Genomic DNA, 19487 nt, shown 5'->3' with positions numbered 1-19487 from the left:
CTCGTAGTGACCATACCGTGTCCTAAATGTCGTTTTAGGCACATCCTCATTCTTCACTCGGATTTGGTGGTATCCCGATCTCAGATCGATCTTCGAGAACACTGCGGCTCCCTTCAACTGATCCATCAAATCGTCAATCCTTCAAAGTGGATACTTGGTCTTGACCGTTACCTTGTTCAAATGTCGGTAATCCATACACATCCTCATGCTTCTATCCTTCTTCTTCACCAAGAGCACTGGTGCTCCCCATGGTGACACACTCGGTCTCACAAACTGTTTCTGCAATAGGTCTTCCACTTGCTTCTTAACCTCTGCCAATTACACCGGCGACATCCTATAAGGCGCCACAGAAATTGGGCTTGCTCCCAGAATGGGGTCGATAGCAAACTCTATCTCCCTCTCAGGTGGCAGCTCGGAAACACCTTCGGGAAATACCTCCAAGAAATCCTTTACCACTGGAAGATACTCCAGCTCCACCACGCTTTCAGCCTCCATCGAAAACATTACCATAAAGGCCTTGGCGTTCACCGTGTTCTCCCATGCACCTTGACTCATAAGTCTTAGGGCCTCGGTCATTGCTACACTGAAGATCAGGGTCTTCTCTCTACAATCTAGTAGTACGTGGTTGGCAGTCAGCCAATCCATTCCCAGAATTACATCCAATTGCAAAAGAGGTAAACAGATTAAGTCCACCTCAAACTATCTACCATGTACCATTATCGAACACCCCAGGTATACCCATGACGTCTCAACCGGTTTACCTGTAGGGGTAGTCACCACAACATTACACGGCAATTCAGTTACATACAAATTCAAACTCCTCACACAATCCACAGACACAAAAAAGTGCGTAGCACCCGAGTCAAATAGTACATCAAGTAATCTGCCTTTAATTACACATTTACCTCGGATCAGTTTCTCTAATCGTGAAGCCTCTACCCCACTTATAGCAAAGACTATCCCGAGGATGCTAGGCTTCGGCCCCGTGCTCCCTCTCAACTCAGGCCTCTGAGCCGTACTAGTACTACCACTCCTCTTGGCGGCCCAACACACATCCGCAGTGTGCCCCGACTTCCCGCAGTTGCCACATGTTGGCCATCGCTGTGGGCAGTCCTTCACCATGTGTGGCCCTCCACACCTGAAGCACTTGAGCGGCACTCTGAAAGGGTGAAGCCAAGTGTGCAAGATAAGGTTTTTTTCCATGAGTGGGTTTGAAGCATCCACATCTGATGAATTGATTAGAGATAAATGCATCATTAACGATAGATTGTGCAATGTTCTGTTTGATTCTGGTGCAACGCACTCCTTTGTTTCTATGGATTTTGTGAATTGTATTGGATTGCCAATATCTTCCCTGCCATGTGATGTTATTGTGTCCACTCCTACAGCTAAGCTTGTTGTAACTTCTTCTATGTGCTTAGGTTTTTCTATAATGATTCATGGTAGGAATTTTTGTGGGGACTTAATTTGTTTACCGCTTTCTCAACTAGATATTGTTTTGGGCATGGATTGGCTGCCATCCAATCTTGTTCTGTTAGATTGTAAGGAGAAAGCTTTAATCTTTGGTGATGATACACCGGGAAAATTTAGACTCCTAAATATGGGTGAAGCCAAAAACGTGGATGAAGCTAAGGCTTTCATGGTACTGTTCTCTGCTAAGATTAATAAGGCCATGAAAGCTGCACATATTCCAGTGGTGCAAGATTTTTTGGAAGTTTTTCCAATGGATGTGACAGAATTATCACTAGAAAGAGAAATTGAATTCACTATCAATTTGATTCTGAAAGCAAGCCCAGTATCTATCACACCTTATCAAATGTCACCAATAGAGTTAGCTGAAATGAAAAAGCAAGTGGAAGATCTATTAAAAAGGCAATTTGTAAGACCAAGCGTGTCACCATGGGGGGCTCCAGTACTTTTGGTAAAAAAAGAAGGATGGAGCATGGGAATGTGCATTGATTATCGCAGTTAAATAAGGTGACGATTAAGAATAAGTACCCTATTCCTCGGATTGATGATATGATGGATCAGCTACAAGGAGCCTCAGTATTTTCAAAGATCAACTTGCAATCAGGTTATTAATAGATTCGATTGAAGATGGAAGATATCCCAAGATAGCTTTTAGAACCCGCTATGATCATTATGAATACTTGGTGATGCCGTTTGGAGTGACTAATGCCCCATAGTGTTCATGGACTATATGAATCGAATTTTCCATGAATTCTTGGATTGATTTGTAGTGGTGTTTATTGACGATATTTTGATCTAATCCAAGAATCATGAGGAGCATATTGAACACTTAAGAATCATTCTACGAATATTGAGCGAAAGGCAACTTTACGCGAAGTTGTCAAAGTGTGAATTTTGGCTTCCACAGATCTAGTTTTTGAGACATGTTGTCTCAAAGGAAGGAATTACGGTTGACCCAATAAAAGTAGAAGCAGTGGCTCAATGGTCGAGACTTACAACTCCTACCGAAATTAGAAATTTCCTTGGATTGGCTGGCTATTATAGAAAATTCATTGAGGGGTTTTCTAAAATAGCGCTACTTTTAACGAAATTGACGAGGAAAGGAAAAGACTTCGAGTGGAACGAAGAATGTGAAGTCAGCTTTCATAACTTAAAGGAAAGGTTAACCTCGGCTCCAGTGTTGATTTTTCCAGACCCGAAGCAAAAGTTTGAAGTATATTGTGATGCTTTAGGACAAGGACTTGGGTGTGTTCTGATGCAATCAGGAAGAGTAGTTGCATACGCTTCTAGACAACTCCGACCTCATGAAGTCAATTATAACACACATGACTTGGAACTGGAAGCCATAGTATTTGCACTAAAACCCTAGAGGCATTATTTATTTGGATCGAGATTCAAAGTATTCAGCGATCATAAGAGTCTGAAATATCTATTCGACCAGAAAAAGCTAAACATGAGGCAGAGACTATGGATGGAGTTTCTCAAAGATTATGACTTCAAGTTATCTTATCACCCCAAGAAAGCGAACATTCTAGCAGACGCATTGAGGATGAAATCCCTATACCTTTCTACCATGATGATAAAGGAGTGGAAATTGATTGAAGAATTTAGAGATTTGAATTTGATGGTAGAAGTGTGACCAAAAAGTTTGTACTTGGGTACTTTGAGAATCAATAACGATTTTCTGATACAAATCCATAATGCTCAATTGAAAGATCAATATCTGCAAGATAGGGTACAGCCAAATGATGAGACTAAGGACTCAAAGTTTTATCGCAACTCAAATGGACTTATCAGATCTAAGGGCAGAGTATGTGTTCCTCAAAATGAAGAATTGAAACAAATAATATTGGAAGAGGCGCATAAGAGTAAATTGAATTTCTATCCAGGAGCAATAAATATGTATCATGATTTGCAAAGAAATTTCTGGTGGTATGGCATGAAGAAAGAGATAGTTAAGCATGTTGCAAAGTGTTTAACATGCTAGAAATTGAAAGCAGAACATCAGCCGGTACCAGGAGAATTACAACCATTGGAGATTTCCGAATGGAAATGGGATAGTATCTCCATGGACTTCATATATGAACTACCAAAAACAAAGGAATCACGATGCTTTATGGGTAATTGTAGACCGTCTAACCAAGACTGCACAATTCATTTCAACCAATATGAAGTATAAATAGAAGAAGTTAGTAGAGGTGTACATCAATGACAAAGTCAAATTACACGAAGTACCCTTGAGCATTGTATCAGATCGAGATCTGAGATTCACATCAAAGTTCTGGGAAAGTTTGCAAGAAGCTTTAAGGACTAAGTTAAAGCTTAGTTCATCATATCATCCCCAAACAGACGGGCAAACAGAGCGCACTATCCAAACACTAGAAGACTTGTTAGGAGCTTACGTGATGGAGCAACAAGGAGCGTAGGATGAATGTCTACTTTTGTTAGAATTCACATATAATAATAGTTATCAAGCAAGCATTGGCATGACACCGTATAAAGCATTGTACGGAAGAAGGTGTCAAACTCCTATATACTGGTACAAAGCTGGAGAGACAATTCTATATGCTCCTAATATAGTGCATAAACAGAATGATCAAGTAAAGATGATCAAAGAAAAGATAAAGGTTGCCCAAGATAGACAAAAGAGTTACCATGATCAGCGAAGGAAGCCATTAGAATTTTAAGTCGTTGATCATGTGTTTTTTAGAGTCTCACCCATTACTCGAGTCGGTAAGGCATTGAAATCCCAAAAGTTATCTCCTAAATTCATCAGACCATTCGAAGTTCTGAGTAGAGTTGGTCCTCTGGCTTATCATATTGCCTTACCCCCAAATTTGTCCAATTTGCATCCTATATTTCATGTGTCTCAATTGATGAAATACATTCTGAATCCCTCTCATGTGATTGAACTTGATCCTGTCCAAGTTCAAGAGAATTTGTCATATGTTGTTTTTCTTATGAAGATTATGGATCATCGAGTCAAACAGTTAAGGGGAAAGGAGATTTCATTAGTAAAGGTGATTTGGAACGCAAATGATGAAGGAGATGCTACTTGAGAGCCTGAGGACAAAATGAAGGAAGCATATCCTTATCTTTTCTTGAATCAGTGAATTTCAAGGGTGAAATTCTTAAAAAGGTGAGAGTAGTGTAACACCCTCTTCTCATTTTTTTTAGTAATTTGTGTTTTATTTAATGTTCAGTAGTATTAGAATGCATTTAGAAGAGAAATGAAGAATTTTAGAGGAATTTTGGTGCAGGAGATCTCGCCTGAGCGAGGTAAATCTTGCTCAAGCGAGATTGAGCGTGCAAAAATACAAAGTTACAGAGCTATCTCGCTCAAGCAAGATGATTCTTGCTCAAGCGAGATAAGATAAATTTGGCCCAACTGTCACTTTGCCCAGGCGAGAGTGATCTCGCTCAGGCGAGGACCCATAGGAAAAATAGCATGCTCTCTGGACACCATCTCACTCAGGCGAGATGAAGCTCACTCAAGTGAGCATATCAGAAAATAGTGGGTAAGACCACTGTCTATATATCTCGCTCAGGCGACAGAGCCGTCACTCAAGCAAGAACGTGCGAAGCTTAAGGATATTTAAGAGATTTCCTGCATGGAAATCTCATTTGTTTCTGAACTCACGTCTCTTTCTTCTCAAGTTTTCTCTGCACTCTCTCTTCCTTTTACCTAGATAAAAGCCTCAGAACTCTGTTTTACCTTCAAAGTCAAGCTTGGACATTGAAGCTAAGCGATTCTAAGTAAGTTTCTTCGGATTAAATTTGGTTTTCTCTGATCTTTTTTCCTATTTTTGTTTCTTATAGATATCTCTTGGTATTCAGGAGAACCTCTATAGTTGACTCTTGATCCCTTTCAATATCTCTCTGTGAGCACATCTTTGAGATAAGGAAAGCTTTATTTTATCGTTATATTACAATATTTATTTTATGCTCATAGAGCACTGTTATGTGAATATTGTATGAGAATAGATGGTTGAGATATCTTTTGTGTGAATAATGGATAAAAAGATGTTTGTTTGATGAGTTGGACTGTTTGGTTGTTTAGACTAAGTGGTTAGTACATATTCATATGTATTATATGATGATTGTTTAATGTAAAATATTATGAAATTTGTTAAATGATTACTATGAGATTTTTGTGTGAAATATGTTCGGGTAAAATGATATTGATCATAAACGAGTTAATAGCTATGACTATAACAATAAGTGTATGAGTGGAATAGACTAAAATGGAATTAGTATGGAAGTGCTTTACTAAGCACAATCTTATGCATGAAAAAAAGAATAACTCTGAGAATGACCTAAGAGTCGGATATGGATGAAATCTAATGTGAATAGTTACAAAGATACACTGAAGTATAGAGTCCAGAGAAGATGAAAATTTGGGAGAAATGTAGGATGGTGAGTAATATTTGTGTATGTGTACACAGTCTTTCTAAGAGCGAATGCGTCACATGGTCTCACACTCGTTTCCTGACTATGTCTTTGCCAAAGGGCCCGATTATTGTACATGTTGTATCCTTGTACATGAGCTAACCGGTGACTATTTACCTAGTTGAATAAGACCTCAAGAAGTGCTGGAAGCATCGATATCTGTGATCACAGTGAACTGGGAGTGCGTATTGAGATAAGAGAAAAGAAAATGGATAATAAATTATTGAATGTTATGTGTGATGTGAATATGTTTGTAATATGAATTCATGAAATTGAATGTGTTGTATTTACGTTAAAACTTTGATTTTATGATAAATGTTTGTAAAGGATAGAATAGATGCTCATCCTTACTAATAATTTCAGGAAATTAGGATGATGAAGCCTTAGGAAAGGATTAGACTAATAGATAAATCAGTACAGTTTAGGTTAAACTATGTATTTAATGAATATCAAAGAGTATGTTATTTTAAATTTCTTATACTTGTAGAAGATGAACCTAGGGTTTTTGTTATGATAGAGATGGATTTCTCTTGTAGTATCCCTTTTGACTTTCCTAAGAGTAGAATACACCAGACTTTATGTGTATATGTACAGAGGTATCGTGAGAACCCTAGAAACTCTCACGTATCTATTTACCTACCACGGCCATGACTCTCTTGAAAGACCGTCCAGATGGACCTTTGAGTGCGTCACTAGCACAGAGGTTAGAGCTGATTCAGGAGATTGTTACTTGGGATTGGACGAGGATCTGGATTTGGAAGACTTAGCCAAGATAGAAAGTTGGAGTGCTGGAGATGAGTAGGATCAGTCTTCAGTAGTTGGTTTTGGGAAAGACTGCTCTGGGACTCATATATATTTATGGATTGTAAATATTATGGTTATCTATATGTTGTGTTAAGTCCCATTCATTTTGACAAATAGTTTGTAAAATTTGATACGAACGTATGTAATTTATATTCAAGTTTTCCAAAATGAAGAATACTCAATGTAATTGTGATATTTATTTATTCTTCACAATATTTATTATTGTTATTATATTAGTATTGCAAGGTTTAAAATTCTCATTTACATACAGAAAAACAAAGAAAAATTTCATTAATTTGCTATAATCAATTCATTGAATTCTTAAAATAATGGTTTATTTTAAATAATTAAGAATAATTTATACATTGTACGGATATTGAAATAAGGATGTTACACAATATATCATGCAATCATCCATTTCTAAATTTATCTAATTCAAGAAAATAACATAAATATGTCTTACTCATAACTTTCTCTAAAAAACTCTAATTCAAAAAACTCTTAAGTTGAATTATAAAGTTTGATATTCAATAAATTCATTTTTAAGTTTAAATTTTTCAAATAAACATCATATAACCACGTATCGAACAAAACATGTGCACGAAAATGAAAGAAGTTCTTTAGTTAAATCTATAAATGATGGGATAAAACCCTCCTTACCTCAAAAGATGATTTTGTGAAGAGTTTTTGATAGAAGATGTCGAGTCACTATCAAAACAACTAAATTCTCTTAGGATTTTGTAGTATAAAGCTAAACCTAGGTTGATTCACAAAGACACATTTTCAATAAATTCAATTTTAGGTTTTCTTTTAAGAAATGCGAGTAAACTTTTGGGAGTTTAAAATTTGCAAATTAATTAAATTAAACTACGAACAAAATAAAATTGAGTAAAAACATATGAAGAAATATCAATTCACACAATACTAAATGCATGTAACTCTGCATATCACAATATCTAAAGATTTTAATCTGAGTTTGAACATTTACCCAATTCAACTATTAATTCAATCGAATAACCTAATTCAATTATATCATGGATTAAATATCATTGAACTTAACCCAAATTAATTATCAAATTAGAAAATTAATAGAATCCTAATTTGAATTATAACCACAAAAAAGTTAATCATGAGTATTTTACATAAATCTGATATTAGAGAAAAGAGAACAAACTCAAATCAATTCAACCCAAAACTCAAATAAGATTTACAGCATATGAATTCAACGGATTGAACTAGAGGTGTTTAGCCTTCCATCAAAGCACTTAACCTAAGCGAGAATAAAAGGAGAATGAGAGAATTCGAGAGAAAGTAAAAACAAAGATTATTATTTTAGCTAAATCTCAAAAACTCAAAGTGTCTAACGCAAACCCTAATTTAGAACCTTGTTAGTTTATTTATAGATTCTGATTATGGTAAACTAAATGGCCAAAATTTGGGTCTTAATTATAATTATAAGCCCAAATAAAATTATCTAATAACAAAGGGTTCAAATGCAATCTCGCATCAATATTCAGCAAATCTATTTCAACTTAAAAAAATCATCAAAAATCAAAAACAACTCCAAATTCAACTATCCATATATGCATTTTGAATCCCTGGATGTGTAGAATCTAATGCAGCTAGAATCAGCCAAAAATGATATTTGTAAAAAAAGTTATGGCTAAAAGAGTAGTCAGAGGTCAGAATAACCGATATACAAAATTAAAACATTTATTTGTAACAAGCCCAATTTATTCAAATAAGTAGAAAATGGTAAAAAGTTTAAAAATAAAACATATTAAAACTGTTTATAAATCAAAACAAGACTATAAATGTAAACCTAAAATATGTTACATCAACTATCTCATAGTATTTCAAACATTTCTCCAAACACAATCAGTTTAATACCGTTCATCAAAACAACAGAATTTTTCCCCAATCATACATACTCTACGTTCTACCCTAAGGTTTATTCATGCATCACTTTATTCTCAGCGTACAAATATCACAACATCCAAGTGAACAATGAAGGTCATCTAGGATAAGCTCCCCTTACCAAGAAATAGGTTTCTAAGATTACATTCCACATGAGTTTCAAAGAGAGAAACACAATGTCCAGAGAACTCAGATCTCCCTAGCATGATAAGGTAGAAAACTCTTGAGAAAGAGAAAACAAAGAATAAAGTGAAGGTGGAGAACTAAGCTCTAAAGACTTACCAAGATCTAAATGGAATAGTCGTTCACACTCGGATTGAGAAGAGGTTTAGCTTTTGAAAGGTTTCCTCTGAGGGGAAAAGGTGAAAGAACAGAGAGAAAAAGATAGGGGAATGTTGTCTAATCAGAAATGAAATTTTTTGGGGTTGGGGTTCCTGAAATACCCCCCAAATTTGCGCACTCTCACTTGAGCGAGCAACCTCTTACTTGGGCAAGACCACCCTCTCCTGGGCGAGAAAATCAGAAATTGGAACTATTTGATTTTCTATTATTTTCTCTTGAGCAAGAAGCATTCTCACTTGAGTGAGCGTCATCTTGCCTTAGCGAGAGACACTCTCGCATGGGCGAGAATGGATCCAAAGAATTCTCTATTTTGTCTAAGACTCCTTGCTTAGGCGAGAAGATAGTTAGGACGATCTTATCCTATATCTTTTGAGCGAGATAGTTTCAAAATGTCCAATTAAGCACCACTTAGTCTCGCTTGAGTGAGAAACCATGCACCCAAAACTCCTGTTTTTTTCCCAAATGAAGGCAATACAAATCCTCTGCTATATTTTTAATAAAACATAATCTCAAATTGCATATTTTTAATAAAACATATTTTACTTCAATCATTATTTTAAACAAACAACCATAATCTCAACTTATATCTACAAAATAAAAGAAAGTATATAATGACACACACCAATAGTCTTTCTAAAATTTTATATCATATGCAATCAATTTCACTTCATAATAATATCAATACAATATGCTGAAAGTTGGACACCTTTGAACTTAACCCAATCATACCATTTTACAAATACATTGTCAAAAATCACACTCTCTCGATTTTTATAAAAATCATCTATCCTAAAGTTTTGTATCTTCTACTTTCTACTTTTTTAACACACACACACATATTTATATATATTGAGTAGCACCTTTATAAAAATATTCTTAAAAACTCATTCTTAAACCATACCATAGGTTTTCTATACTCAAAAGTGCATTTTTAACCATATAATTTTAAGAAAACTTTATAACTTTGTTATTTAAAATGTGGTGTTTGAGTTTTCTAAGCCAAGATGTATAAATGAGACTTAGGATTTGGGATCAACTCCCCTTACTTGGAAATAAGCCTTTCCCAACAAAGAGAAAAGAGACGATGTCTCTAAAATCCGGTTCTTCTTGAGATCCCAAGGATAACTGTAAGCTGGTGATGGAAGATGTTAACTCTTAAGGAGGAAGAAAATAAAAGAATAGAGTATTGAAAGACTGAGCTCCAAGGAACTTACTAAGATTAATAGACGATGCTGAGTCACTATCAAACTAAGTTTCTCTAAAAATTATGTGGTATAGAGCTCAACCTAGGTCGATTACAAAGACACGTATTCAGTTAAATTCAATTTTAAGTTCTTTAATAATGTGAGTAAAGTTTGGGACAAATAAGAATTATCAATCCACAGAATCCTAAATGCGTGTAATTTCGATAATATCTAAAGATTTTAATTTGAATTTGAACGATTACTTAATTCAATTATTAATTTAATCGAATAACCTAATTGAACTAGATCATAGATTAAAAAAAATTATCATTTAACTTAATCCAAATTAATTATCAAATTAGAATATCAATCGAGTCCTAATTTAGATTCTAACCACAAAAAAGTTAATCATAATCACAATACATAAATTTGATATTAGAGAAAAAAAGAACAAACTCGAAGCAATTCGGCCCAAAATACAAATCGGATTTACACCATCTGGATTCTATGGATTGAATGAGAGGTTTAACCTTCCATCGAAGTACTTAACCCAAGCGAGAATGAGAGAAATATGAAAGAATTCGAGATAAGGTAAAAACAAATATTCTTATTAAAGGCCGAAACTCAAAAACTCAAAGTGTCTAATTCACACGCCCTAATTCAAAACCTTATTGGTCTATTTATAGATTCTGTTTATGGTAAACTAAAAGGCCAAAATTTGGGCCTAAATTATAACTTTAAGCCCAAAAACAAGTATTTAATAATAAGGGTCCAAATGCAATCCCGCAATAAAAATTAACAATTATTTGTTTTGAAATATGAGTTTTTCAGAAGGCCAAAATCACTTAAATACCCATTTTTTCTCATGAATTCTGACTTAAGCAAAATCATTCTCGCCCGAGTGAGCTCTTTTTCGCTTGAGCAAGAAAACCAGACAATAGTTTTCTAACCTTTCTATGATGTTCTCGTTTGAGCGAGAGGTATTCTCACTTAAGCTAGAATAGGTCCAGAGAGCTCCTTATTCATCCTGTGTCTTCTTGCTTGAACAAGACTCATCTTGTCTAAGAAAGAGGACAGTTAGGCGACATTATCCTTTCTCGCTTGAGCTAGATTCATTCTCGCTTGAGCTAAAAGGAGTTTTTTTTTTTTTTTTTAAGAATGTTACACCTAAGAAATCAAAGACTAACACATCTTTTGTCCTTTATGTAAGTTTAAAATTTTATTGATTAATAATTGTATTATTTTTATTATATTTTTAAAAATCTTTATCTCACATTCTCTACTTACTTTTCAAATGTTGTCTATGTCAAGGACTTCAAATTGCACAAGTTACAATAAGCTTCTAAGGTTAGAAAATCTCAACTTGATCTTTATTTGGAGGAGTTCACTATTGATACTAATTATCATGATAATTTAAATGTTATACAATTGTGGAAGAATAATAGAAGTCAATTTTCTAAACTATCAATATTGGCATGTGACATGCTAAGTATTCCCATAACTACTGTTGCATCTGAATCTGCATTTAGTATTGGCTCACATGTCCTTAACAAGTATAGGAATTGCCTCTTATCAAAACATGTAGAAACTATGGTAGTTTATTTTGGTAGTGATGGTAATTTATTTTGTTTGCATGTTACTATTATTTTAATTGAAGTATCAACTTTTTCATTTTAAATAAAATATTAGTAATTATTTTTTTTCATTATGATATGCAGCTACAGATATAAATCATAATATGCTAACCCCCACTGTCTTTCGATTCATTCAACAACTTCTTTGTCTTCTTCGAGAGGTAAAGGAACCTAAAGCAAACCTCATTGGTATATCATTTGCTTTTACTTCTGCTCTTCATTTGCCTAATGAATGAGTTATTTACATAAGAACAATTGACCATATCTCTCATGACTCCTCTTTCTTTCTTATATCACCCATAAATCCTCATAATTCCTCTTTCATTTCTATCCCAAACAGGGTTGCTGTCATTATTAAGGGCAATGATAGTGTTCAACTTTCCTCCAATATCACTATCTATGATATCTTATTTGTTCCCTACTTTCACTTCAATTTACTATCTGTCAGCAAATTAACTCAAGCCTTAAATTGTAGTGTTATCTTTTATTCTAACTATTGTGTATATCAAGACCTTTTAACAAAGAAGGAGATTAGTTAGGGCCATGAAAGAGGCAATTTATATTCTTTCAATAGGACACAAAATGTTAGTGCACTATTAACAACTTCTTCAACAACTTAGCACTTTTGTCTTGGGCATCCTTCACACACTGTCATAAAACTCTTAGCACCTACTTTAGGTTAATTTGATTTTTTTGGGACCTTGTAACATTTGTCATTTGTCCAAAAGAAAACTCATTTACCATTTCCTACTGTCACAACCCTTTTTATTAAGGATCAATGACATCATACATCACTGTTCCTAGTATAAACTTATTTGCCAGATAATATATATAGTACAGAAATTATATTTTTCAGAAATTAAACCCCAACAGAATAACAAAGCCCAAGGGTATTCATACGATTGCAAAAATTTTATAAAAGTATATATACTTACAACAGATGCTCTACGTGGAGCTCAAAATACAAGTTATAAACAATAATTACATCATAACATTAAGTTTGTAGCCAAATAGTCTAAGTTCACACTAAAACCTAGACTAATGGAAACTAAGCTACAGATCTCAAAATCTTCAGCTCGGACCACCCCTTAGCCAGACTCTCCAGCATGGAAAGTGGATACTCCACTTGTCACTCTTGCTCACGTAGCATCGTATAATCATCGCAATACACACACGACAACACAACAAGTGTAAGGGTGAGCTTATATAAATAAGAATCATAACTATAGAGTATGAAATATTAAAATTATTTGTACAACTCATATAATTTATAGCAATCAATACAACAGTCTCAATCAATTAATGCAACATGTTCAGTCCATTCCAAGCCCATCTAATACAAATGCAGCGATTTAATTCCAGCTGGTTTCACAGCCTAAGTAATCCAAAGAAACTATTTTTTGGTCTAGGAGCGACCCATCCTAATATCTGGATCCAAACAACTACAGCTTAACATCCTACCGTTACATGTCTAATCACCTAAACACGTAACTCAGATTTAGAATGATGAAAATCAATATGATGCAGCACAACTATACATATTATCAGCCTCAGCAATACAGTCATATGCATATATATATATATATATATATATATATATATATATATATATATACACACACACACACCCGGTCTCAACAATACAGCTTTATGTATTTACACAATGAAACTAAACAGCTCACAACATTAATTAAATATTTTAGCATATATTAACATCCTTGACACATATATCACAGCATTCCAACACATCATGTTCCACCATGGCATTCCAAGCATTCATCAAGTAATAAAGAAATCTACTCGACTATACATGCTCTGGGTTCTAGCCTGAGGTTTGCTTATACAGCCTACTATTCTCAGTTAGAATGAAACTATTTGTATGAATATCTCGACCTCTACTAAATGAACTAGGTCACCTCAGGTAAGCTCCCCTTACCTGAAACGAGTCTCTAAGATCGTGCTCCGTGTGAGTCCCAAAGAGATAGATCCAATGTTTGGATATGAAGTTTATAGACGATTGTCGAGTCGCTATCAAAGTTATCTAAAGATTTTGTAGTGTAGAGTCAAACCTAGGTTGATTTACGAAGACACATTTTTATTCAAATTCAATTTTAGGTTTTTTTTTTTAAAAATGCAAATAAGGTTTTTGGGATTTTGAAATATGCAAGTCAAATTAAATTACGAATAGAATTAAAGTAAGTAAAAAAATGAATTAAGAAATATCAATCCATAGAGTACCAATTGCGTGTAACTCTGACTATCACAGTATCTAAAGATTTAAATCCACATTTGAACAATCACTCAATTCAATTATTAATTCAATCGAATAACCTAATTGAATAGAATTACGAATTAAATTAAATAATCATTTAACTTAATTCACATTAATTATCAAATTAGAGCATCAATCGAGTCCTAATTTGAAATCTAACAACAGAAAAATCAATCATGATCGCAATAAACAATTCTGAGATTAGAGAGAAAAAGAGAACAAACTCAAAGCAATTAGCGCAGAACTCAAGTTGAAACTACAGCGTTTGGATTCCGCAGATTGAACAAGAGGTTTAGCCTTCCATCGAAACGCTTAACCCACACAAGAATGAGAAAAGAATGAGAGAGTTAGAGAGAAAGTAAAAACAAAGATTCTTATTTTGGCCTAGTCTCAAAAGCTCAAAGTATCTAATCCTCCCTCCCTAATTCAAAACCTTATTAGTCTATTTATAAGTTCTGATTAGGGTAAATTAAGTGGCCAAAATGCGGGCCTCAATAATATCTAAATGCTCAAATACAATTATTAAATAACAAACGCAATCTCGCAACAATATTCAGCAAATCTGCCTCAACTTCAAAAAAATCATAAAAAATAGAAAACAACTCAACTCTAGTGATCTATATATGCATTTTGAAGCCCTGGATGTGTAAAATCCAATGCAACTAGAATCAGCCAAAAATGATATTTGTAGAAAAACTTATGGCCAAAAAAGTAGTCAGCGGTCAGAATAACCAAAAATTCAAAATAAAAGCATTTATTTGTAATAGGCCCAATTTATTCAAATAAGTAGAAAATGGCAAAAATTATAAAACAAAAAAAATATATGAAAAGTGTTTATTAATCAAAATAAAACTTTAAATGTAAACATAAAATATGTTACATCAAATTACGGCTCGAACGGTTCAAATTTATTCATAACAACATGGTATAAAACTCTTGAAAAAGAGAAAGCAAGAAATAAGAGTAAACACGGAGGACTGGTGTAACATCCTATATTTTGATTTAAATAAAATGAGGTTTGTTAAAGTATAATTGGAATAGATTTGGATAGAATTTATTATTAAAAAAAAAAAAAGTGAACAGTAAAACCGCCTATGAACAGTGTCGATGAACAGTAAACCGCATATGAACAGTGAAACTGCCTTTGTACAGTGACAATGACGTCATCAATGACATCAGCATGACGTCATGGCTGACGTCACATCCGCGTACAATCCGTGCACAGTGTTTCCGGCATGAACAGTAATGCGGTGAACAGTAAATTCCGGCAGTGAACAGTAACTTCGAAAATTTTCTATAAAAAGGGGGTTGCAGACGAAATTTTCATTTCTTCACTCCTATCCAAGGTTCTCAAAGGTTCTAAAGTCATATCTCGCCATTTTCTCCCATACTAAACCTAAACTTAGATATTTCTTCAGATCTGTGATTCTACGTTCGATCTAAAGGATTACAAGTAAGTTTTTCTAAGTTTGAAGTTAGATTTACCGTTCGTTTCTCTTTTTCTTCTTCTTATAGATGTTTATGATGTTCTTAGGAAAACCACCGTTCTAGAGTTAAACCTTCGGTTAAATCCTTGTAAAAGCTCTGTTTTGAGGTAAGGGGGGCTCTACTTTATCATTTCGTTATGTTTATTACTTGTATTCTCATAGATCTTGTCATGTATGTAATTATATGTGAAATAATCCCTGTTTTATGAGAAATAATCGGTGAAAAGTGAGAATAATTAGTTGTTTATGTGATTTTATGATGAGTACATGGTGAAATTGGGATATTATGTTCAAATAGGGAATGATAAGGTATATTGAGGATGGTTGATATGATTTTATGATTTTGTGATATAAAATATACGAAGAGATGGATGTTTCATGTTTGAATATATTGTGTTTTATGTAAAAATGATGTGTATTGTGAATGTGCCATGGTTTGATGTATATGATGAAAAGTATGTGGAAATATAATGAAAAATATGTGTAAACATGATAAATGGCATATGTGAACATGTGAATATGCTCAAAAGAGTATGAGATGGAAAAAGATATGATGTAAATAGTTATAGAGATACACTGGGGAAGTGGAAGATGGAGACGATATGGGATATCTTGGGGAAATGCAGGGTGGTGAGTGACATTCGGGATTGTGCACGGAATATTGTGTTCGAATGCACCACATGGCCACACACTCATTTCTCGACTTGACTCCTGACCGTTACCTTTGCTAAGGGGCCGTCTATTGCATGCGTTGTATCCGTATTGCATTGGGCCATCCAACGACTATTTACATGAATGTGTAAGACCTCGAGATAGAGGCATCGGATAACTGTGGCCACAAGGCGCGGTAAGCGCGGATAAAAGTAAAAGAAATTGTGAATCTGTGTAATGTAATGCGCGTTGAGATGAGAATATGCTTTATATAACCTTGTGATATGTAATGCCATGATGTTTTCGTTAATCGTGATAAGATGTGTTTTGTGAAGAATGTATATGTTATGTATGAGTGGTAGGGTAGAGACTCACCCTTACACAACATTTTTTAGGAAACCAGGACGAATAGTACCAGGCTCACAGTGCATGGATGGATGAGAACTGCTATAGGACTTAGTTATTTTGAGTTATGTAATGAATATTTTCAGTTCTATAGCGTTCTTTTGAAAATGTTGTAAAACTACTATCCCTCTTTATTGCTGATAAAAACTTTAGAATCTTTGTTTTCCTAAAGTACTTATGAATTAATGAAATTTTACTCTATGAACCTTATATCATTTCAATGTCTTTTCCTTATTAGAAAGTTTTGAAGGAAAATTTACTTTACCATATTAATTTTTATGAAAATTTATCATGTATTGAGGAAAGAAATATAAGGTGTTACAACTGGGCTCCAGAAACTCACTTAGATCTTGATGAGATAGATGTTCTCACTTGGATCGGAAAGGAATTCAGCTTTAAGAAGATTTTCCCTGAGAGAAAGATGTGAAAGAACAGAGAGAAAATAAGAGAGGAAGGCTATCTGGTGAGAAATGATCATTTTTCTACACTGGGGTTCCTTAAATACCCCTCCACACCCACGCACTATCGCTTGAGCGAGCCAACTCTTGCTTGAGCAAGTCTTATCCTCGCCTAAGCGAGCTTATCCTCGCCTAGGTGAGCAAACCAAACAGTGGAACCTCTCATATTTTTTCTATTCTCACTTGAGCAAGTTGCACCTCGCCTGAGCGAGCAGCGTTCTTGCATGAGCGAGATTGGTCTAGAGAGCTACCCATTTTTTTACGACTCCTCGCTTGGGCGAACTTATCTTGTCTAAGCGAGGTTGCTTCTTACCTAAGTGAGATCCTTTCTTGCCTGAGCGACGGGACAACTAGAGAGGTCTTATCTGGTCTCGCTTGAGTAAGAGTACTCTAGAATGTCCAATTCAGCACGACTCAATCTCGCTTGAGTGAGACACTCTGCATCTAGGACTCTTAATTCTCCCTAGAATGAGGCATTACAAGCCCTTGGCTATAATTCCTAGGTTACCACATGTACAATACACTTAACAGTTGATCCCTAACCTGCATAACTAATCACTTACAACAATATCATCACCCATCACTGTAAATACGTTGCTCCCTATCCTGCAAGTATACAGATTTTATATAACCCAAGCATATATAACATCATTTAAAAGGATTCATGCTTGTATAAAACGCTTAGTATCCAATCAAAACCCTCACTACTAGTCTTACTTCAACGAATAACCAAACAACACTGTAACTCACAACTTTCATCCAGTAACTGCACAGCTTACCCGTTTATATTCCAGCATATGAAATTTCATATAGTCCAAGTATATACAACATAACTTAATAGGAATAATACATTTATAAGTGTTTTGGCCTGACACCTATTGGTCATACTTCCACCAATGTTTGTTTTGGTCTCATTCATGTTGATGTATGGGGTGTAAATATCATACACCCACTCATAATGGTCATTATTATTTATTAACCATATCTAATGATTTCTCTAGCATTACATGGACATATTTAATGAAATTCAAATATGATGTTTACTCATTACTTGTTCACTTTCTAGCTTATATGAAAAATAATTTCAACATTGTGTTAAATCCTTTGATTTGACAGTGGCATCAAATTCAATAATCAAGCTTTTCAAAAAGTCTTGCATGATTCTGGCATTCTTCATTAGTTAAGTTATCCTAACATTCCTCAACAAAATGGGATAGTGGAATGGAAACATCACTATCTTCTTAATGTAGCTCATGCCTTATGTTTCTAAGCTGCCTTGCCCCTTAAATTTTGGAGAGATTGCACCTTAATAGCTACTTACCTCATCATTTGAATCCCTACTCCAATTTTAAAAAACAAAACTCTTCATAAGGTCCTCCTTTATCAACCTCTTAATTTCACTCTTTTATGCATCTTTCGATGCCTCTATTTTGCCTTTACCACACCATCTTCCAAACAAAGTTGATGCTTGAGCCAAACAATGCATCTTTTTTTATGAAAATAATTTTTCATTCAAAATTGATCTTGCTTTATGCATTACACCTCCTAGCTCCATAATTTTACCTCTTCCCATTCTCGTTCTTGACCATAATCACCTTATTACCTATATTCCATCTACTAGTTCTCCCAATTCATCAAAACCACTATTACGAGAACTAGTTTTAGCCAACCTAATTATACACCCAGCCCACAATGGTCCCAACAATATACCAAATGCCTTACTCACCTTTGTGCCTACTGATAAATATGTATTTTGGTACGCTTTTGTAACTTATTTTTATGTACTTGATCCTTAATTGAACAATTTTTAAATTGATTATTATATTAATTGTACAATTTAATATGAGAATGTTACAATTAGATTTTGGGTACATTTTTTACTCAAATTGGACGAAAAATAGGACAAGCACTCCCATGCCTCAGTTGTCAACACGCTCATGCTTCAAAGCATATGCACAATTATGCTCTTTACAAGAAGAATCAAATTAAGAGAACTCTTAGGATTTTTGAAACCCCATTTAAAGAACCTTCAGGATTACAACTTAGATATCTTGGTATTGGCTAGCCGTTGATGACTTTTACAATTTTGGGAGCGCGTTTTAGGATCAAGAACTCTCTTCATCTCTTTTTCATTGGGCATTCATTTAGTTTACATTTAATTTTTGAATGATTATGGATTGGTTTATTATTGTTTTAGTTTTCTATCACTTTATGTTTAGCTAAATATATAGCTAAGACTGTGTTGGATCCTTTGCATGACTATGTGATCTTTCTATTTGATAATAATTTTAGTTTCCTTCCTTGATTGATGTTTATCCTATTACGCTATATTTGTAAGTTCAATATTAACAACTCTTAAACATACTATAATTAATTATATTGTAGGCAATTGTACCACATACAGTTAATTGATC

The 19487-nt window shown here is 34.4% G+C and overlaps 2 protein-coding genes across 2 annotated transcripts; one reads left to right on the top strand and one right to left on the bottom strand.

Annotated features, from left to right (window-relative positions):
- Positions 1 to 318: 318 nt before the first annotated feature.
- On the bottom strand, positions 319 to 1122 carry LOC113862262. Its single transcript, XM_027495355.1, has 2 exons — positions 762 to 1122; positions 319 to 611 (listed from the first exon to the last, which is right to left on the bottom strand). Exons 1-2 carry the CDS (start codon positions 1120 to 1122, stop codon positions 319 to 321), a joined length of 654 nt encoding a protein of 217 aa, XP_027351156.1.
- Positions 1123 to 1201: 79 nt separating this feature from the next.
- Positions 1202 to 1972, top strand: LOC113862261. The gene has a single exon (XM_027495354.1). It carries the CDS (start codon positions 1202 to 1204, stop codon positions 1970 to 1972), a length of 771 nt encoding a protein of 256 aa, XP_027351155.1.
- Positions 1973 to 19487: the final 17515 nt, after the last annotated feature.

Source organism: Abrus precatorius, unplaced genomic scaffold, assembly GCF_003935025.1.
Source record: "Abrus precatorius isolate BTA unplaced genomic scaffold, Abrus_2018 Scaffold3, whole genome shotgun sequence".
Taxonomy (NCBI): Eukaryota; Viridiplantae; Streptophyta; class Magnoliopsida; order Fabales; family Fabaceae; genus Abrus; species Abrus precatorius.
Note: the sequence above shows the minus strand (reverse complement) of the source record. Positions and strands in the feature narration are given on the sequence as shown.

Coding starts and splice junctions, on each gene's coding strand:
- LOC113862262 (XM_027495355.1), bottom strand. CDS start 1,122: ATGGTGAAGGACTGCCCACAGCGATGGCCAACATGTGGCAACTGCGGG. Junction 612..761: donor TGTGGTGACTACCCCTACAG/GTAAACCGGTTG, acceptor ACGTACTACTAG/ATTGTAGAGAGAAGACCCTG.
- LOC113862261 (XM_027495354.1), top strand. CDS start 1,202: ATGAGTGGGTTTGAAGCATCCACATCTGATGAATTGATTAGAGATAAA.